Below are 22,858 nucleotides of genomic sequence, written 5' to 3'. Positions count from 1 at the left end.
CCTGTCTCTGCTCAGACACACCCATAAGACTCCTGTAGTCATTGTTCATTGGTTGTTGCATTTTCCTGTGTTGTTAAATCCTTATATGGTCACTTACATCCTGTGAGGTCACAAGCTTTGTAAGAGGTGTTTGGCTGTTGGAGGCGGAACCCTCGAGCTTTTGGGACCTCCTATTGATATGCTAATAAAGTGGCTCAGGCAGACAGCTAAGGGGGGCTGGCGAGCAGTGAGCTTTTGGAACCTGAAGGAGCAGGATGTGATTTTTTGTGAGCATGAGACACACACACACACACACACACACACCAGAGGATGGATACGATCAAAAGGTGAGATGCACTGGTATTATATCATTAGACGAAATTGCTATTATGATTAGAAACAGGAAATTTGGCTGTGTGCTTTGCGTACAACCAAATTTCGATAACAGCAGTCACACTCCAGACAAAAGAGGCAGTATATGCAAGATCTCCCACATACCTACACAGGGGTTTCCATTCATCAACAATTTCTGGAAATTTCAGGAACACCACGTTGGTTCCAAACATAAAATGCAGTCCAGACATTCCTATCTCCACCCAGTTCTGCAGACAATTGGCCCCTCCAATGTTGGGATGAGGATGTCACACCCTTGGTATTATTTCCATCCCCCAGATCTCTGAATACGAATCTTTCCCTCCATTGCCTAGAAAAACACCCATTCCTGCCTACCAATGAATGACTAGCAGATCACACCTGATCAGACAGGAGGAGGGCAATATGTCAGACGGCACCACTGCTGAACACTGGACCAACTCTACGAGGTGCAAATACACTGGGAAGGTCATAGAATCTATTGATTTGACATAATATCACAATACTGGGGGGCTATGTAGTAAAATGTGAGGGATTATAGATGTACACTATGGAAAAAATTTGTTTCATTTTTGGATTTGTTTGTTAAGTTGAAAATTTTGTTTTGTCATATTTGTTCATTGTGAAAGGGCTCTTACAAGTCCTGCTAGCTGCATTTTTGGTGCATCTTTGGAGCGGAAAAAAAACTGTGCAACACTGCCAGAGAGTATGGGTTGGACAGACATAGTGGAGAGGGCAGGGGGAGGAGCAGAACTAGCTCTCTTTCTCCTCTCTTTTTCAGTCCATGGGGGGGGACTGGCAGCGCTGTGAGAGAGAGAGACTTTCTCAGCCTAGAGCCCTGCAGCCACTGGAGAGCCACAGTCTGGCCTCTTGGTCCCCCCCACAGTGGCCTCCTCTCCTGGTTTTCATGCACGGGAACTAGCTGCTGGCTAGCTCAGAATGCTTGGAATGTGAGTGGGCACAGGTGGAGAGGGGCAGGAGGTGGAGCAAACCGAGGCATACTCCTCTCTGAGAGCAAGTCAGGGTCACTCAGCCATGACAGATGCAGCCAACACATACTACTGGCACAGGGGGTTATTAGGGTGTGGCCAGGCACATCCGGCACACCCCCTGCAAAGGCCTATGACAACACAGATTAAAATCTATGTGTTTTCACTTAACCTGCGACTTTACATGTTGCCAGAATGTCGCTGGTCACTGGAAAATTGCACTAATGTGAACCAGGGCTTAGGGCTGAGGAAAGCATGAATTCCCCAATCTTCTAACAAATGTGGTAGATGGAGAACATGTCAGATAATCACTGTTATACTGTATACAGGTTCCTCCCCATTCTCTGAATTCAGTTAGAATATCCTCACACTCACTTACCTGACCCACCGACACCTGTGTAGGAATGGAGATAGAATTTTCTGGAACTCTGGACCCACAGTGAGATATAGAAAATATATAGACTGAAACCTTTCTCTCTTCAAAGCCTTCAAGCAATAGCTCAGCTGCTTGGAATAATTACTGTCCATCCACAAGTGACCAGTACGTGAGCCATACAGGATCAAATCTGAACAATTAGACATGACGCTCCTAATGATGTCCTTGTCCTGAGTCTCATACAGACAGAAGATGGTATGAGTAGGAAAAGTCTGATCGATGTCCTTCATGGCCCATTCTATCATTGCAGGTCTGGCTCGGAGTGAGATGTTGATTCCTGTGATCTCTGAGAATGTCTTCACCTGATTTTCATTTAGGAGACCAAACAGGAATTGTACAGCTAATACTAAATGTTGGGAACCTGAACTGAAGTCACGGAGTGATTCCCCTTTACAGATCTCCGGGAGGATAGTACCTTCCATAGATCTAGACCCATCATCCAGCCCATAATAGAGAGCAGCAAGGAACTCCTGTACTCTCAGGTGGATGAAGCTGTAGCAGGTCTGGGTGCGGACGTCCCAATGAAAGATGTTCTCATTCAGAAATACAGACTCCACCTCAGACAGAGAAAGTCCATGTTTTTCTAGATCTTTCTTCTCAAATAAGATTTGTTGCTTCAGAACTCCCTGATTGGCCAGAGCACACAGCTTCTTCAGACAGGTTTGTTTCCTGTGTACAGATTGCTCCTTCTTGCTGTGGTCAGTTAGTAAAACCTCCAGGTAGAGAAGGTAAATTGAAGTCATTGTATGACACCGAATTAAAGCCAAATCTTTTCTTATTTCTTGTTTCATTACAGTACAGACAATCCAGCATGTGATGGGGACGGCACACATGGTGTACAGAACTTCATTGTCTTTTATTATACTGAGAACCTTGTCTGCATCTTCTTTATTTTCAAAGAATTTATGAACATATTCCTCTAGATCGTTCTTTGTAAATCCCTGGATTTCCAAATTGCGAGAATCATTGATGAATGATTTAAGTTTCTCCATGGCCAGTGACCTTGTGGTGATGATCAGAGAAGATTGTGGGAGAACCTGTTTCCTGAGCAATCTTTGGAAGATTATTTCTTTGTGGGTTTCCATAGAAATGTCAAGACAAACCATAGATTCCTCCTCCAGAGTCCACCTCAGTTCATCAAACCCATCAACTATAGTGAGAAGTTTTCTCTGACTTCCAGGATCCTCCAGAATAGACACCAGGTCATCTGACCTCTGCAGTCTGCAAGCTCTTGATAAAAGTCCCACAAGGCTTATGTTTCCAGGGATGGTGTTGATTTCTCTACAGCTCAGATAAAACACAAAGTCAAACTTGTCTTGGTAGAGATCCCCAGAGGCCCAGTCCAGCATGATCTTCTTGGAAGTCATTGTTTTTCCAATCCCAGCAGGTCCTTCTAACACCACAATCTTAGGGATGAAACCATCTTCATCAGGGTCAAAGAGGGTCTTTATTGTGATTGGGGATCTTTTCTCCATGATCTGCAGATGGCTTCTGCCTAAACTCTTTATTTCTTCTTCTTTTCCCTCTTTATTCTGGGGTCCGTTTATCACTAATAACTTGGGGAATCTTTTCTGTAGATGAACATCCTCCCCCATACGGGGATTATATTCATTAAATTTCTGGAACGTCTCTTTTGCAGACTCTTTGTATTCATTTCTGATGTCTTTATGAGAGAAAGGAGAATATTTTATTCCTCATACACACATGAAATTATATTTATAAAACAGAGTTGGAAATTCTGTATTCTAACCATAAGCCCCAATAATGGAACCTTAAAAGAAGATTAAATAAATTACAGGAGGATTGTGGAATCATCCAAACTATGTAGTCATCATCCAGACCAGAGCAGTAACTAGAAACTTAAGGCCCCCCGTTGCAAGAAATCATGAAGGCCCTCTCTGACCACCATCTCCATTGGTCTTGGTGTCCTTTACATTGGTCCGTGGTCCCCTTTCTGTGGTCACAGGGCTATTCCCTTCAAGCCTGGGGCCCTTCCCTCTGGCCCAGGGTTCTTCCTACTGACTTCTGTCATGGGGCTCTTTATAAGCCCCGGTTCATACTGCTGCAACTTATCATGTGACTTGCGCAACATAAAGTCGCCTGACCAGTCAACATACATTAATTTCAATGAGTGCCATCTTAATCAATGCGACTCAAGTTACAGCAACAACAACAAAAAAAAAAAGATTCCTGCACTAGCTTTCTACAACTTTGGTGTGATATGAATGCCATAGACCGCAATATTAAATACCAAAAGTTGCAAGAAAGTAACAAGGAAATCGCAAGCAATTTTCAAGCAAGTCACATGACTTTGGGGGTTTCAACAGTGTGAACCAAGCCAATGTTTTGCAACAGGACCCTCCAGCCGCCTTATGCCGCATACACACGGTCAGACTTTCCGACGGCAAATGTGCGATCGGAGCTTGTTGTCGGAAATTCCGACCGTGTGTAGGCTCAGGACCGTTTTAAGTCAGGGCGAAAGGGGCAGCTGCCCTGGGCCCCATCATTGTTGTGGGGCCCAAAGCAGCTGCCTCATACTTGTCAACTATCCCAGTTTAAATTCCCTTATCCCTTGAAGTTTTAGTCCCGTGCTGTGTCCCAATATCTCAGTGTAAAGTTCTGTTTCTGCTGCCCAGCTCTGCCCTTTTGCCATGTACAGATGACTCGCCTACAGACCTTGTGTTTACATGTAAGTAACCTGCATTAATATGTAAATAGTCGTGGACCACGGCATTGATATGCAAATAGGGGCAACATTCATATGTATATCATGTCCCCCTGAGATCATATCTACCATCACTTCTGCTGAATGCTGCCCACTGGGGAGGTAAAGGAGCATGCTTGAAAGTCCTGCCTACAACTGTGGTCATTAAGCCTAACATCAGCCTGTTCTGCAAAAGTAAGCAAATTGGAGGTGGAACCCTTCTTCAAAATAACATGGTGCCACAGCACCCTGCATTTTGGTGCCTGTGAACAGTCATTGCATGGTAAGGATATGCAGTAACCTCTAGGAACCAATCAGTGAGCAGTAATAATGTGCAGTAACCTCTAGCAACCAATTAGTGAGTGGTTGTCAGGAGACTAGTAGACCAGACTGTGTGGACTGCACAGAGATAACCCAAAACACATGTAAGTGAATAGTGATATTTATTAAAATAGGTGATAATTAGAAAATACAAACAGTAAACAACCAACCCAACAAACCCACTACAAACAACAATATCTACAGCAAGGGGCAATACCGGAATCACAGATGTCAGCCAGGCCAGGGTCATACACAGCAGGTCAGCAAGAACAAGGGATATACCAGAGACATAAATGTTTAGCCAAGCCAAGGTCATACACAGGAAGATCAGTAAATGAGGGACAGGGAACCAACAGGACAGAGAGGGGATGGATCGGGCTGAAGGGTACAGGAACACTGAAGGGATCGGGTCAGGATAAGCTCGGGCACAAGGTCAGATGCAGGTTCAGGATCGGGTAACAGGCGAACAAGGTCAGGGCTCAAGGAGAGAGATACCAAGGCAAGCATATGAGGGCTTGCCGGGTATTTATAGGACTGACTGTGATTGACTTCAAGTCACACCTGAGCGCAGGGAGTGTTGTCTGCTCCATACTGCCAGGATCCATCCGCTGGTGGACGTCAGTACTGCGGCCAAAAGATGACATGACACCAGCAAGGAAATATTCTCCTGACAGTTCAACACTGCCAGGAGACACCTGCTGGTGGACCCCAGTACTGCATGCCAAACGATATATCTTGCCAGCGGATGGATCCTTTCCTGACAGTGGTATAGATGTCCAGTAACCTCTAACAATCAATAAGTGAGCAGTATTGATGTACAGTAATCTCTAGCAACCAATCAACAAGCAGAAGTCATGTGCTGTAACCTCTAGCAGCCAGTCAGGGAGCGGTAATGATACACTGTAACCTCTGGCAACCAATCGCAATTGCTAGCCTGATCTGATTCAGTAAACTTATTTTGAGTCTAGCTGCTATTTATTGTATGTCTCAGAGCATGTGGAGAGCAAAATTGCATGGAAGAGGGGGCCCAAGAAAATTTATGCCCAGGGTCCAATCAATAATAAAGACGGCCCTGTGTAGACTCCATCGGACAGTTTCCATCGGAAAAAATTTGAGATCTGGTTCTCAAATTTTCCGACAACAAAATCAGTTCTCGTAAATTCCGATCGTGTGTACACAACACCGACCCACAAAGTGCCATGCACGCTCAGAATCAAGCAGAAGAGCCGCACTGGCTATTGAACTTAATTTTTCTCGGCTTGTCGTACGCGTTGTACGTCACCGCGTTCTTGACGTTCAGAATTTCCGACCAACTTTGTGTGACCGTGTGTATGCAAGACAAGTTTGAGCCAACATCCGTCAGAAAAAAACATGGGATTTTGTTGTCAGAATGTCCAAATGTGTGTACGTGGCATTAGGGCCTCCCAACCATGGCAGAATGTCAGGGCTCGGTCACAAGTGTGACCTTTGTGACCCTGGTAGTTCCACCACTGATCCAGACAATAAAAACAAAATATTCATCCAGAAGAGATTTCATATCAGACGTGGATGTCCTACTAACCTGATGATCTGTTGTCATGTGTCATCTTCTTCAGTTTGGCTGAAAATCAGATTAGGGAAGTAATTAGTCCTGACAAATCTCTAAAATGTATAAAATAAGAACTAAGAGAGGTATTAGTGTAGCAGATCCTCCCAGATGCAATCATCCCACCAACCCTCTGTAGATTGGAGTCTCTCCTCTATTTCCCCATGTAGGTGATGGGGAGTGTCTTTGTCTGCCTGGTAACATCTCAGCACATTGCAGTGACATGTGACAATGGAGGCGGGATCAGAAAAGCCCCCAATTCTCTATGCAGGTTTTACAGGTACACACCTAGAATCTGGAGCCTTGACTAATTTTTCTGATGAAGGTTCAGGTGGATGCATGGGGCACAAGGCTCAGAACACCAAGCAACAGTCATGAGGGTCTCCCAGGAATACAGCTATAAATATGGAGGTTCTGTATAAGTGTCTGCAATCATATCGCTCTGCCCCACATGCTGAGTGATATCATTGTGTTAGGACTCGTTTACACTTGCTTCAAAATTTGACATTGGACACGTTTTAAGTCGCTCTAAATGCCAGTCAAAGCTCCTGTCGCTAAAAAAATGGTGAGATTACAGTCTTGTTTACAACTTGTGTTTGCTTTGCTTCAAAAATGATACCCCTCGTCGCTTTGATGGTGCTTCAAAGTGTCTTCAAAGTCTCCATAGAAGTCTATGACAAAGCTCGCTTGAAGCACCTGTAGCTTTTGAGAGGCTTTTATTCAGCTTTAGCTTTGCTATGTTTTAGAGGTATTGTAGGTATGCATAGGCATCGCCAAGGAGTGGCTATTGAGGCTTTAGCCCTGAATCTGGTGCCCTGAGTGTCTTGCCGCAAAGTCCCTGCCTAACCAGCGGGCGGGCTGCATTAGAGGTGGATGAGAGGAGAGAGAGGAGCGGGCGGCCGCTCTACGTCACCACTCTTCCACCCCTACAGCCAGGCCACTTCAATGTGGGAGCCATGTGCGGCGGGGAGCAGAGAGATGACATCATCTCTCACTGCCCGCCACACATCAGCGCTCTTCCGCCCTCACAACGCGGGCCTCTTCAATGTCGGAGATGCGGCGGGGAGCAGAGAGATTACATCATCTCTCACTGCCCGCCCCGCATCTCCGCTCTCCTGCCCTCACTAAATGAACCAGTCCTGCCAGCCTGCCACCAATGTAGCAACAATGCACAGTTGGTGGCACTGGCTGGCATGGCAAGTGAAAATACACATCAATTGGCAAGTGACAACCCACATCTAGTGGCAGGTGATGTGGCAAGTAACAGTCTGCAAATGGTGGCAGGTGACGTGGCAAGTGACAATCTGCAAATGGTGGCAAGTGACGTGCCAAGTGACTGTCTGCAAATGGTGGCAGGTGACGTGGCAAGTGACAATCCGCATCAGGTGGCAGGTGACATACTGCATCTGGTGGCAGGAGATGTGGCAGGTGACACGCCCCGGGCTCCCACTGATTCTGCATTATGGTGAGTTGAAACACTTCATTATATATTAGAATGTAACAATAGAAACAATGCATTTCAACCACGCTGACACCATATCAACCATGGTGCCATGATGATTTAAACGCCAAAACCAGCCTTTGCCCGCGAAAAAAGTGACCGCTGCTATGGGCTCTAGCCCCAGATTTTTTGCAGACCTAGCAACGCCCCTGCAGGTATGAGATATCAACACACACAGGGCATCTGCCAAGCTTCATTAAAACGTCAAAAAAGCATCATCAATTGCAGAAGCATCACAAACACACCAACAAAAGCTATAATGTGTGTTAAAGTGGAAGCAAGTGTAAATGAGCCCTTATGGTGACTGCCAGCATCCTGGAGAAGTGTTATTCTGCTACCCTTTTAGATTGTTCCTGAACTCCATAGCCTTTTCCTTCATCCACAATTTTGATATGCTCATTTATTTTATTCTGTAAACTTCCTCAGTAAAGATTGTTTAACTTCTTAATGAGGGAAAAACAAATGTTAATGCCTGAACACAATTTTGCGACTTTGAGACCTGTGTTAATAAAAATGTACATATCATCACAACTACTTAGTGTACCCAGGTGGATTATACTGTATACCAATATGGGCTCCAATTGTTGGTAAATGGTTATGGATATCTCCTGATTTTTTTTTATTATCAAAGGAAAATTGGCACAAATATGTAAAAAAAAAATCTTATTTTTTAAAAATGTAGCTGTATATTTTTTGCTGTTACCAAAATTTACCACTAAAGAACAACCCAACATCAATTCTCCTATTCCTGATGATCGCAGTGATATGTCATTGATGTTAGTTGTTGGATGAACCTGAAGTACGGCCCAGAAACAATAGTCCGCATTTTTCTTTTTTAACCTGTATGTATTATATAATGGATCCTGTATGTATACAATGTATTATATAATGGATCCTGTATGTACACAATGTATTATATAATATATCCTGTATGTATACGATGTATTATATAATATATCCTGTATGTATACAATCTATTATATAATGTATCCTGTATGTATACAATGTATTATATAATGGATCATGTGTGTATACAATATATTATATAATAGATCCTGTATGTATACAATGTATTATACAATATATCCTGTATGTATACAATGTATTATATAATATATCCTGTATGTATACAATGTATTATATAATGGATCCTGTATGTATACAATGTATCCTGTATGTATACAATGTATTATATAATATATCCTGTATGTATACAATGGATCCTGTATGTATACAATGTATTATATAATGTATCCTGTATGTATACAATGTATTATACAATATATCCTTTTTGTATACAATGTATTATATAATGTATCCTGTATGTATACAATGCATTATATAATTGATCCTGTATGTATACAATGTATTATATAATATATCCTTTTTGTATACAATGTATTATATAATATATCCTGTATATATACAATGTATTATATAATGCGTCCTGTATGTATACAATGTATTATATAATGTATCCTGTATGTATACAATGTATCCTGTATGTATACAATGTATTATATAATATATCCTGTATGTATACAATGTATTATATAATGGATCCTGTATGTATACAATGTATTATATAATGTATCTTGTATGTATACAATGTATTATACAATATATCCTGTATGTATACAATGTATTATATAATGTATCCTGTATGTATACAATGTATTATATAATTGATCCTGTATGTATACAATGTATTATATAATTGATCCTGTATGTATACAATGTATTATATAATGGATCCTGTATGTATACAATGTATTATATAATAGATCCTGTATGCATACAATGTATTATATTATGGATCCTGTATGTATACAGTGTATTATATAATATATAAAAAATATTGCGGCGCTAAAAATAGTCTAAAGAGGTCTGAAGAATGGGAGAAGTCCAATCACCAGATACAGTGCAGATGTGAAAGGGCACTCGTCACCACGTGATAATGTAGTCTGCTTACCAGAAAGCTATACGAATGAAGCATGTATGGATATTCCTCAATAGCATCCAGCAAATCCAACTCCCTGGAACCCCTCGTCATCACAGACAGCAACCTCCGTGTAACTTCCTTCACAAATCTACAACTCCCAGTAATCACATCAAAGATGGGACTTGTTCAGCACATCGCACTTTAGATTTCTCTCTCATCAGCTTTGGAATAAGAACATCTGCTTCTACACGGAGTTACACAGAGGTTGCTGTCTGTGATGACGAGGGGTTCCAGGGAGCTGGATTTGCTGGATGCTATTGAGGAATATCCATACATGCTTAATTCGTATAACTTTCTGGTAAGCAGACTACATTATCATGTGGTGGCAAGTGCCCTTTCACATCTGCACTGTATCTGGTGATTGGACTTCTCCCATTCTTCAGACCTCTTTGGACTGTTTTTAGCACTGCAATATTTTTTATGTGATTTTTTGTTTGATATCAACAAACTTTGCTGGGTACTTGCTTATACATTGAGATCAGCGCGAATATTTTTCTTTTATTATATAATATATCCTGTATGTATACAATGTATTATATAATGGATCCTGTATGTATACAATATATGATAAAACGGATCCTGTATATATACACTGAACAATGTATTATATAATGTATCATATAATATACTCTGTATGTATACAATGTATTATATAATGTATCCTGCATGTATACAATGTATTATTTAATGTATCCTGTATGTATACAATGTATTATATAATGTATCCTGTATGTATACAATGTATTATATAATGTATCCTGTATGTATACAATGTATTATATAATGTATCATGTGTGTATACAATATATTATATAATAGATCCTGTATGTATACAATGTATTATACAATATATCCTGTATGTATACAATGTATTATATAATATATCCTGTATGTATACAATGTATTATATAATATATCCTGCGTGTATACAATGTATTATATAATATATCCTGTATATATACAATGTATTATATAATGCGTCCTGTATGTATACAATGTATCATATAATGTATCCTGTATGTATACAATGTATTATATAATGGATCCTGTATGTATACAATGTATTATATAATGTATCCTGTATGTATACAATGTATTATATAATGTATCCTGTATGTATACAATGTATTATACAATATAGGTAACTCCCAGGACCACCTCCTATAGCTCGAGTAAAAGACCCGACCTCCTGATCCCTGGTGTTTTTCATTTTTGGTCTCTCCAGGCCACCTGCCGCACCTCCCCCCAGGCTCTCTGCCTCTCCTGGGTTGGAAGTCCCTGTGTGTGTGGGTAGTAAATCCCCCTTAAGCCAGGGTACCCTTGTGCCTGGGTTGTGGTCATCTGTTGCTTAAAGAGGAAGTAAACCCTGATGGGTTTTACTTCCTCTTTATTTGCCTGCAAAGGTAAAGCAGGAGTACTATTCATCGCATAGTAGCCCATTATGTGTCACTTACCTGAAACCGAAGCTTGATATGTTGGCGCTGTCCCTGCTGGCTGGTAGCATCCATCTTCACCCCTCTTCCTTCCGTGGCCGCAGATTCCGGCTCTGCGACTGGCCGGAGTCGCATGACGTCACTTCCGCGCTTGCACGTGGGAGCCGCCAGTCACGGCATGATCGCTTTAGAAATGGCCCTCTCTAAAGTGGGCATGCGCCAAAGACATTGGCACATGCGTATATTGTAAATATCTCCTAAACTGTGCAGGTTTCGGAGATATTTCCAGCACCTACAGGTAAGCCTTAATATTGGCTTATCTGTAGGTAAAAGTGGTTGTACAGGGTTTACAACCACTTTAAATAGCACATATTTTACTGGCCTCTGCAGTGCTTCTCAGGGACGCTGTGGTTGCACTCCTTATTTTCTCCCATGCTGTGTCTCCATAGCAGCGTGTCATGCTCTCTCTCTCTCTCTCTCTTCCTTATCCTCTTTGGAGGGTGGGTTCCCCGCCCGTCACCTGGCAACCGAGTAAACAAATAACAGAGAGCCAGATGGCGTGGGCAGCTGTGCTTTCTGCCTCTCCAGGTAAGACAGTCTCTCTCTTGCTCCCTTCCCTCACTGTAAGTTGCTTAAAGGGGACATGACGCCCAAAAAAAAGGGAGAAAACAGGGGGTGGAAAGAGAGTGTTTTCTCAGTGGTCCCTCTCTGACGCAGTGATTCTAGTTTTTACATGAGCACACCACGGAGGTCAGAGGTACGAAGATCCAAATAAAATACGAGGGGGAGGCGTGGAATGATGGTGAAAAGAGTGCTCACTGTTTGCTCACGGTTATTTGTCTCTGGTGTTTGCAGAAGCCCAAAGCATAGAGTCCTGCCAACGTTCTGTGTCACTGCGGCGCCATGGATCTTGTCCATCCGCATGGAGGCCCTCGCTCTCTCCTGACCTGCATAAACTAGGTACCCAGGCGTCTGCCACAGCCCAGATGCTAGTGCAACATCTTGCACAGGGCCTATGCTGGGACTGCAAATTCCCAGCCTTGCCTGGAAAGCTTATCTTCAAGAGTTGCCATGGAGAGGTGGCAGCAGACAAGGAGGAGGATGCAAGAAGTTTTAAAGACGATATCCATGAGGCAATACAGGAGAGCCTCCAGGACATGGCGATTCCAGCGAGACACTCTTCCCATAAGTCTACACAGCCGAAAACATCTCGCGCCTCATCTGAAGAGAGCATATTGGAGCTATTCTCGGATCCAGAAGATTCTGGGCCTGTAACCTTTGATTATGATCTGGTAGGCTCCTTTGTGGAAGCCATCAAGGAAGCCCTGGATTGGGAGCCAGAGTCATTCCTGCCACAAAAGATCTGCATGTTTTTTCCTAACCTGAAAAAGGAGGAACCTACCTTCCCAGTCTTTCTGGAGATTAAAGAATTAATCAAGGATGAGTGGGAGAAATCAGATATAAGACTGAATTTGCAAAACAGACTCTCAAAATTGTACCCCATGCCCACTTCAGATGCTAGTTTTTGGGAGACCCCACTGGGTGAGGATGCAGCTTTACAGCGTTTGATCTGGTATGTGTCTTTACCACTGGAGAACTCAGTTGCCTTCAGGGATTCTATGGATCACTGGGTGAATGCAGATATTAAAATAATTTATTACGTGGCTGGGTCTGCCCTTCGCCCAGCTTTTGCCCTGATGGCCTTGTCAAGGGCCTTGAAGACATGGCCTGCCAATGTTGAGACTGTCTTAAACTCAGGGGTAGACCCCTAAAAAATTGTTACAGCAATGGAGGAGCTGAACTTCTCAGTGGATTTCCTTGAAAAGGCATCCAGGTTTGTCCGATGGGAGCAAGTCTAACCTCCTATTGGAGGGTCTGGACGGCAAAGGTTATGGACCGCTGGGTCCTGGACACTATAAAAAATGGCTACTCCATGGAATTCATACACCACCCTCCAAATTCTCTTGTGAGAACTCAATGGCTAGAGTCCAGAGAAGAGACAGTCCTTGCAGACCTATATAGACAAACTCTTGTCAAAAGGGGCCATCAAGCATGTTCTGGCGGAAGAGAGAGGGAGAGGTTTCTACTCCCCAATCGTTCTAGTGCTAAAATCCTGAGGCCTGTCTTGGATTTAAGAAGTCTGAACAATTACATCCTCAATGGGCGGTTCAAAATCCTCAATGGTTTTATTGTGTCATCATTAAAGCTGAATCACACTAGGGCGGACATGCGCTCTCTTTCCTTATGTTTTTGTTACCATTTTGCTGTGATCCACTATTTTGTTGGGTCCTTCTATTATCTGACATTTGCTCTGCTCTCTTGCTACTTTCCTTTTGAAATGCTATAAAAAATATAAAAAAAAAAAAGCAGTCAGAAGAATGATTGGTGGTGTCTCACCTTATTAGATCTGCCCATACATTCTTCAATCAGATTGTTTTACTTCCCGACAATGAAGAGAGATGAAAATATTTATAGAAAGGCGAAGAGTCCAATTACAGAAGATTCTGGAGGAGAAAACCTGGAAGCACTGCACTGGCAGCATCCAACTTCTTCTTATCCTATGAAGACCAGAAGTGTGCAAAGAGGTTACTCTGCATTGTCTCATACAATGTCTTTCCAGAATCCAGGAGGAGGGTGAGGCGGGGGAGGAGAAGGTGGAGATGGGATTCCTAGTAACATAACACACCTCCACCTGTATAGACTGTTCAGATGTCATTCATCTCTAAGACAACACATTGCTGGGTGTGACCACAGTCCTAGTCATGTATAACGAGCCAAACAAGTCTCACCCTGAGGGGTATAGTTATAAAAAGATCTGCAAAGCTACTCAACCCGCAAACTGCATGTCTATCTGTCATGGATGGGGGACTGAGGGATTCTGATATCTCCGTCTGTTGCATGTCCTCATGCAGGGCCTCCGTTTCCAGTCGATGCCTCTGTAGCACTAACTCACGGTGGAGCTGCTGGTTTAAGCGGGTCTGTTACCTTCACCTTGCTTCCCTCTGTTTCACGGGCACCGGGTCTAGGGTTCCGTTGAGTTTACTTCTGGACGACACACGCACCAACACTGGAGTACGTTTTCAATGCTTTATTGAACAGACAAACTTTAGGAAGTAGCAGGAAAGAGGTGGAAAAGGAAACTTTCAGGAGAAACTCAAATATTTTCTTATAGAATTGTAGCGGCAAATGTCCTGGTAGAATTCAGATAATTAGGTGGAATGCGCTCCCCTTGTGGGACACACTCCTTGCTCGTCTGGATAGGCCTCTCTCACCGGTCTAGCAGCCAGTACGCAGCACAAATCTAAAGTCTCTGCCACAGACTTGTTTGGGGGAAATAAATCCGTATGGTCCTCTGCCACAGGATATATCAGATTCTTCTGCAGTGAAAGTCAGTCACAGTGCCTGAACCTTTAAGCCGAACTGGCAACACTATGCTGTATAGTTACTTCTTTTGGATACGTCCTTCAACTGAGTCACCAGGCCCCTCTATAGACCAGCACGCTGCATGATCTCTCCAAGACAGGTCCTCCCCTGGGATCTCCTCGGCTGTCCAGCTTCATCACACACGACCGACAGCTCAGGACCATTCCTCGGCCGCGGTGGTAGGCCCCAGACAAGCCTCTGGACCCACCCCTGCGCCGCTGTATCGTGGGCCTCCCGATCGGAGGACCACGAGGTAGCTCCTTAACGCATACCTGTCGGCCAGGAGGGCCAGCAGGTGGCTGTAAAAATGACCCTAAAACATGTCGTCTTTCCCATAAATACCCCCTACCCAGAATGCAACTCAAAGGACCACCTCCACCGCGCTTGTCTCCGAGACAGAGGAGCGTTTTTTACACTTCGACACGTTGCCCTTCCAACACTGACTAATGGTAACAGCGACACCCACCGGTCATCACGGAAGCACACACAACGTCAGCCAAGCTGGAACAGAGGTGAACTTTTAACCTTCCTAACACACAATTTACTAAATTTACCTAACCTGCGGTAGATTGTAAATCTACCAGAGCTACACCTCTTATGGGGAAATGCGTCTGGTGGTGCTAAATTTTATGACATCACCAGGTACCAGCCTGCAGGCAAAGTCCGCGGCTGTGTGTTTTTTTTTTGCCTTTTAATGTTTGTCTTCATGTAAGTGCAATGGAAAGTCTCTTCCTTCTTAAACCCCTTTGTTGGATAACATCTACAATGGAATGATCTGTGAAGCCATTGAGGATATTTTAAAGGTATACCGCACTTGAGTGGAATAATCTTCCTACCAGGAATGAGCATCCTCATGGGAACTTTGGGAGTGTGATATCCCAGTTGGCTGACATCTAAACAAGCGATTTAGGTCTCTATAATTTAGGATCCAGCCTTTCTGGTAAGAGGCATATCTATATACAGCGCCTTGCAAAAGTATTCACCCCCTTGGCATTTTTCGTGTTTTGTTGCCTCACAACCTGGAATTAACATGGATTGTTTGAGGAATTGCATCATTTAATTTACAGAACATGCCCGCAACTTTGAAGATGTTTTTTTTTTTTTTTTTTGTGAAGCAAACAACAAATAGGACAAAATAACAGAAAAAGTCAATGTGCATAACTATTCACCCCCCTAAAGTCAATACTTTGTAGAGCCACCTTTTGCGGCTATCACAGCTCCAAGTCACTTTGGATAAGTCTCTATGAGCTTGCCACATCTTACCACTGGGATTTTTGCCCATTCCTCTTTGCAAAACTGCTCCAGCTCCTTCAAGTTGGATGGTTTGCACTTGTGAACAGCAATCTTTATGTCTGACCACAGATTTTCTATTGGATTGAGGTCTGGGCTTTGACTAGGCCATTCCAATACATTTACATGTTTCCCCTTAAACCACTCAAGTGTTGCTTTAGCAGTGTGTTTGGGGTCATTGTCCTGCTGAAAGGTGAACCTCCGTCCTAGCCTCAAATCGCGCACAGAGTGGTACAGGTTTTGCTCAAGAATATCCCTGTATTTAGCACCATCCATCTTTTTCTCAAATCTGACCAGTTTCCCAGTCCTGACTGCTGAAAAACATCCCCACAGCATGATGCTGCCACCACATGTCTCACTTGGGGATGATGTTCTTTGGGTGATGTGATGTGTTGGGTTTGTGACAGACATAGCGTTTTCTTTGATGGCCAAAAAGTTCAATTTTAGTCTCATCAGACCAGAGCACCTTCCTCCATACATTTTGTGAGTCTTTGCCTTTTCGCAAACTCAAAAAGTGCCATTTTGTTTTTTGCTGAAAGTAATGGCTTTCTTCTGGCCACTCTGCCATAAATCCCAACTCTATGGAGGGTACAGCTTATTGTCGTCCTATGTACAGATACTCCAGTCTCTGCTGTGGAACTCTGCAGCTCCTCCAGGGTTACCTTAGGTCTCTGTGCTGCCTCTCTGATTAATGCCCTCCTTGCCCGGTCCGTGAGTTTTGGTGTGTGGCCGTCTCTTGGCAGGTTTGCTGTTGTGCCATGTTCTTTCCATTTGGTTATGATAGATTTGATGGTGCTCCTAGGGATCATCAAAGATTTGGATATTTTTTTTATAACCTAACCCTGACTTGTACTTCTGAACAACATTGTCCCTTATTTGTTTGGAGAGTTCCTTGATCTTCATGGCAGTGTTTGGTTAGTGGTGCCTCTTGCTTAGGTGTTGCAGCCTCTGGGGCCTTGCAAAAAGGTGTGTATATGTAATGACAGATCATGTGACACTTAGATTGCACACAGGTGGACATCATTTCACTAATTATGTGACTTCTGAAGGTAATTGGTTGGCACCAGAGCTTTTTATGGGCTTAATATCAAAGAGGGCGAATACATACACACATACTAATTATAATTTTTTTTAATTCTGAAAAATAGTTTTATGTATATATTTTTCTAATTTTACTTCACCAACTTAAATTATTGTGTTCTGATCCATCACATATAATTCAGATTAAAAAAAAATTGAACTAAAGGCTGTAATGTAACAAAATATGTAAAAAGCCAAGGGGGTGAATGGTTTTGCAAGGCACTGTATGGGATATATTTATGGAATTTTTATTTTTTAATTTATTTACTAGTAATGGCGGCGATTAGCGATTTTTAGCAGGACTGCGACATTGCGGCGAATAAACCTAGCACTTTTTGGGGACCAGTGACACCAATACAGTGATCAGTGCCAATAAAATGCACTGTCAATACAACGGTGTGGGGGATGATTTCACTGTAGGAAGACAGAGATCTGTGTTCCTGATTAGCAGAAATACAAGATCTCTGTCTTCCTTACTAGCAGAATGGCGATCTGCCTTGCTTACGCTGTTCTGCCTCTTTCTGAATGTTCGCCAGGTTCCCGGCGGATGTCCAGACCAGGAAGAGGAAATCATGTACAGGTACGTGATTTTGCGCTTAAGGGCCACCCTGCCGCAGTATATGTATGTGGGGCCATCCTTAAGCAGTTAAGCTTCAAAAATGTAAGCTAGAAGCTGATTGGTTGCCATTCACTGCTGCTTCAGATTCTGTCTGCTCCAGTTTCAGTATATTCCCCTTAGTAGGTATCATTCCTCTTCAATGCATTGGTACACAAATGTAAAGTTTCCTTTGGTGTGACAGGATGATTTACACTTAGTCAACTTGGCACCCCAGCTCTTTTACAGGACATTTGCTTCTTTTACAGCCCTGTAGCGCCCTCTACCTAGGTAGGTGCTAGAGATAGGTTTTTGGTGAGTGCAGGTAAATTTAGGCAGGAAGCTAGGCCAGTTTGTTTTGATCTGTGGGGTTGGGAGTTGCCCAGAGTAGCAGCTGGTGACTCACAGATAGCATCACTTCTCGGTTACCTCCCTCTGGCTTATAGAGGATTCTAGAAGGGAGGTGGGGAAGAGGAGAGTGGAGTGGCATGGGGTGTCTCAGGGAGCCCTGACCAATCCTCAACCTGGAATGGCAGGGGCAGGCCTCCTTGAAATACTTAGGGTCAGCCCAGCTGGGGAGGGGTTGTCAGGTGGATGAACTGGAGATGGAGCACTAGGTTGTCGGGGCATTTGAGGGCTGGGGGGGTGACCTTGGCCCGAGGTTTCGAGTGCAAGACGGAACCATTCTGAAAAGCCTAGAAGGATCAGGACAGGAAGCACAGAGAGGAACCAAGGAGGACAACAGGAGCTAATGTAGCCAGGCAAGTCTCCAGGAGGGAACCACTGGTTGCAGCCAGGAGGGCTGGTGAGTGACAGGCACAGGCCGGAGGACTGGAGAGACACGCCTGAGAGGACTGGGAGTGAGCAGTCTGGGATAGGTGCAAAGCCAGCAGTGAGGACTGTGATGTCACAGGCAGTGGTGTCAGGCAGCTACAGCCAGGAGGGCTGGCAGGGCCCGAAGAGGGCTTACTGGGAGCAGTAGCCCACCTTAGGACAGCTAGCATTAGGGACTTACTTTTTGTTGCTAAATTAAAGGGGCCAGCGGGAGTCAGTGTCGGGCCTAACCATGTGCTAGCTGTACCTGGAGTCAAGTGTTGTGCAGGAGAGAGAGAGGAATAGTCTGCAAGCAAGTGATGTGCTGAAGGAGACTGGAGCTGTAAAGAGTAAATAGAGGTTCCAATTGATCATCCTATTGATTCCATTATGGATTTATTACCCATCCAAGTTCAAGTCCCCCTCAATAAATCAACAAAAACAAACCACAGGACTATTCATTGTTTCAAGTGTGTCTGAGGAGTGAATCCTGGGCTGGGCAGGGGTGACAGGTGGGACCACACTTTCAGCAGCCCCTATGGGGGTACCGCTACAGTACTATTTATTAGTGTCATGGAAAACTTTTTGGTAGAGTGAGGCAGCAACATTGATCAATCCTATTTCTGCCCTTATTGTAGCACCAAAACTCTGTAGTGTTGGGGACATGTTGGGGACATTTCCTTGCTGTACGTCACTCTGTGACCACGTAATAAAGCTTTGGACCCTTTTTGAGAAATCCTTGGTGTGCTGATGATATTTTCTTCACTTTGGCAACATACAGAGATGCAGACAAGATGCCTTTGCAAGAATTTCAGGACTCTACGCAAGCACAAATTCTTATTTAGCGCAAGGATATCAAAAACATAAATTCTGCTTTAGCTGGTGAACAACTGGACACAATGTCAAAGGCCATGTGATTGCTGTAATGAAAGAGTGGCACTCACATATATAGATATATAAAAACATATGACAGTAGCAAAAATGTGAAAACATATAAATCAAATACCGTATATACTCGAGTATAAGTCATTCCGAGTATAAGTCGAGGCCCTAATTTACCACAAAAAAATGGGAAAAACAGCTACTGTAAGTGGAAAAAGCTGGTCAACAATGCCCATCTGCAGCTGTTTACCTCCCTGTGTCCTGTGCATATGTGCATATGTGTCATGTGTCCTGTGCATATGTGTCATGTGTCCTGTGTATATATGTGCATGTGTATATGTACCTGTGTCATGTGTATATGTGCCTGTGTCCTGTGTATGTGTCATGTGTATATGTACCTGTGTGCATGTGTCTGTGTGCATGTGTGTGCATCCTACCTGTGTCCTGTGCATGTAGTATTCGGCGGCCATTCACTGTTCAAAAACCGCGCCACCTCCTCGTCCAAAAAAATCCATTTCCCAGCAATCAGCGGTCAGCCTATCACGGACATTCTCTCATCCTCATACCACGGACGAGGATGAGAGAATGTCCGTGATAGGCTGTAAACTGACTGCCTATCACAGACGAGGAGGCGCGGCTTTTGAACAGTGTGAGCCGCTGCCAAGTGCTATGTAGCACACGCTGGCCGCCGTCTGCCTGCATGACACGCTGATCATGTAGGCAGACGGTGGTGACTTGTGTATAAGTCGAAGGAGGCACTTTCAGCCCCAAAAAAGGAGCTGAAAAATTTGACTTATACACAAGTATATACGGTATACAAATTATATAAATTATAAAGTTTAATGTGACATATCCCAACACCAAAAAAAGTCTTCCTGAAGACGCCGTCTCGGTGCATACCTATGTATGTAGAAGCGGGAGTCCGTCACTTCCAGGTCCTGTGAGACATCACTTCCAGGCTGGAATCCAGAGCGAGGCTTGGAACGCACGCCAGCTCAGGTAAAGCCATCCTTTCCCGCACACTTATGCACTTAGGCACTTATACCTGTGCATGCAATTACCATTTCTTGTATTTTAAGCACCAATTTTTAATAAATACTATGAAATCTTTCATCCTGTCTCTCGCTGGGTCACTATATATATTTATATATATATATATATATATATATATACCACACTTTATTAATCAGAGGGCTAAACTAGAGCCTAAACACCAGGGGAATCCCAGCCTATGATGGCAAAAGCACTTTTTGACCTACCTGTAAAAATGGGTCAAACATCTCTGGTGAGTGTACATCCACAATTTAGGCACAAGTGGTGAAGATTACAGGAATTTGACACTGAAACAATTTTTTTGGTTTTCGGATTTGTCACATTAGACTTTATGATTTATATAATTTCATTTACATGTTTTTGAATTTTACATTTTGCTACCAGCATATGTTTTTATATTTCTACAACCCCTGGCAAAAAGTATGGAATCACCACTCTTGGAAAATGTTCATTCAATTGTTCAATTGTGTAAAAAAAAAAAACTATTTTCATTTAACATTCCAACTTTCTGGCTTTAAGAAAAACCTTAAAAAAAAAAGAAAAGAAAGAAAACCGTAGTCAATTGCAACTGTTTTTGAAGATCAAGTAGAGGAAAAAAATTGTGGAATCACTCAATTCTGAGGAAAATATTATGGAATCATTTTATAACAGCTTGAATTCTCTGAGGTATGGATTTATCTATCGACAAACAGTATTCTTCATCAATCCGTGTCCAACTTTCTCTTATTGCACTTGCCAGATCAGCTTTGCAGGTTGGAGCCTTGTCATGGAGCATTTTCTTTCATTTCCCCCATAGATTTTCAATTGGATTGAGGTCTGGACTATTTATTTGCAGGCCATGACATTGACATTATATGTCTTTCTTGAAGGAAAGTTTTCACAGCATGCAACCCCATATCATCGATGATTGCATGTTTTCTTCAGGCAGTCGTCTTCATACATTTCATTGGAACAACGGCAGACAAAAGTTCCAGCATCATCACCCTGCCCAATGCAGATTTGAAATTCGTCACTGAATATCACTTTCATCCAGTCCTCCACAGTCCATGATTGCATTTTTTTTAGCCCGCTGTAACCTTGTTTGTTTAGGTGTTAATGATGGTTTTCATGTGGCTTTTCTGTATGTAAATCCCATTTCCTTTGGCCAATGTTTTACAGTTCGCACACAGACATTGACTCCAGTTTCTGACCATTTCTTCCTCATTGTTTTGTTGCACATTTTCCGTTTTTAAGGCATATTGCTTTAAGTTTTCTATCTTGATGCTTTGATGTCCTCCTTGGTCTACCAGTACAACCTTAACAACCTTCCCATTTGATTTGGTCCAGATTTTAGACACAGCTGACAGGAACAACCAACATTCCGTGACGATTTACCTTCTTGAAGAAGTTTTATAAGCCTCTCCTTTGTTTCAACCGACATCTCTTGTGTTGGAGCCATGATTCATGTCAATCAGGCTGGTGCAACGGCTCACCAAGGTGTGCAAGCACTCTTTTTTAACAGCAGACTAATTAGCAGATGTAATCTGATGCAGATGTTTGTTTTAGAACTGCAAAGTACATGGTGATTCCATAATATTTTTCTCAGAATTGAGTGATTCCATTTTTTTTTTCTCTGCTTGATCTGCAAAAAGTTGCAATTGACTACAGTTTTCTTTCTTTTTTCTTTTTTTTAAGTGTTTCTTAAAGCCAGAAGGTTGGGGTGTTAAATGAAAATAGTTTTGAGGCATGCCTGTGGTTAGTTTTTTTTTTTCTACACCATTAAACAATGGAATGAGCGTTTTCCAAGAGTGGTGATTCCATAATTTTTTTTCCAGGGGTTGTATATACGACCACTCTTTCATTATTTTTTTTAAGCATCGTACACACGGATTGATTGTTGGAAGGGGATTGTCTGTTGACAGACTGTTGTCTGAAATTCTTACTGTTAGTACGCTCTTTTCAACAACTGTTGACCAATTTTCCGCCAACAAATGTTGGATGACATGCTTGAAAATTTTTGTCAAACGACAGCTCCATGTCAGATTATCTGATGGTCAGTACACAAATCCGTCACACAAAAGTCGAAACACGTATGCTTGGAATCAATGCTCACCAAACACGAAATTAGTAGAAGGGGCCCAAAGGGTGGCGCTCAAGAGCTGAAATTCCTCATAGTACATCACTATGTTCGTATTTGTGGCACGAAAATTGTGTACCGTTAGTATGCAAGACAAGAACCTGGCACAGGCCCTTTTGACAAAAATCAGACGCTCGGTTGGCCAACAATCAAACCGTGTGTATGAGGCTTAAGAATCTGTAAGTGGTGTATTCCATTTTAAAGAGGTAGATACATTTTTTCGTTGCATTTTTTCTTGTTGCATTTGTTGATTTTCACTTATATTTATTGAGGCACCATATGCT

At 42.8% G+C, this 22,858-nt stretch overlaps 1 protein-coding gene across 4 annotated transcripts in view; it reads right to left on the bottom strand.

Annotated features, from left to right (window-relative positions):
- LOC141133757 (NACHT, LRR and PYD domains-containing protein 12-like) overlaps positions 1-13,952 on the bottom strand; it is a 45,786-nt gene extending 31,834 nt beyond the window's left edge. For 2 of the 4 annotated variants that reach the window (XR_012243119.1, XM_073623299.1), the window contains exons 1-3: positions 11,344-12,124; positions 6,363-6,401; positions 1,720-3,439 (exon numbers count right to left, since the gene is read on the bottom strand). Coding sequence is in view for 3 of the 4 variants with exons in the window: in XM_073623299.1 (XP_073479400.1) it covers positions 1,720-3,439; positions 6,363-6,387 (1,745 nt within the window). In the remaining variant the exon portion in view is untranslated. Of the gene's footprint in view, positions 1-1,719; positions 3,440-6,362; positions 6,402-11,343; positions 12,129-13,719 lie in introns of those variants that run through there. The other 2 variants (XM_073623300.1, XM_073623301.1) reach the window with 2 other exon arrangements.
- Positions 13,953-22,858: the final 8,906 nt, after the last annotated feature.

Source organism: Aquarana catesbeiana, linkage group LG03 (genome assembly GCF_042186555.1).
Source record: "Aquarana catesbeiana isolate 2022-GZ linkage group LG03, ASM4218655v1, whole genome shotgun sequence".
In the NCBI taxonomy this organism is placed as follows: Eukaryota; Metazoa; Chordata; class Amphibia; order Anura; family Ranidae; genus Aquarana; species Aquarana catesbeiana.
This window is presented reverse-complemented; position numbering and strand designations above follow the sequence as displayed.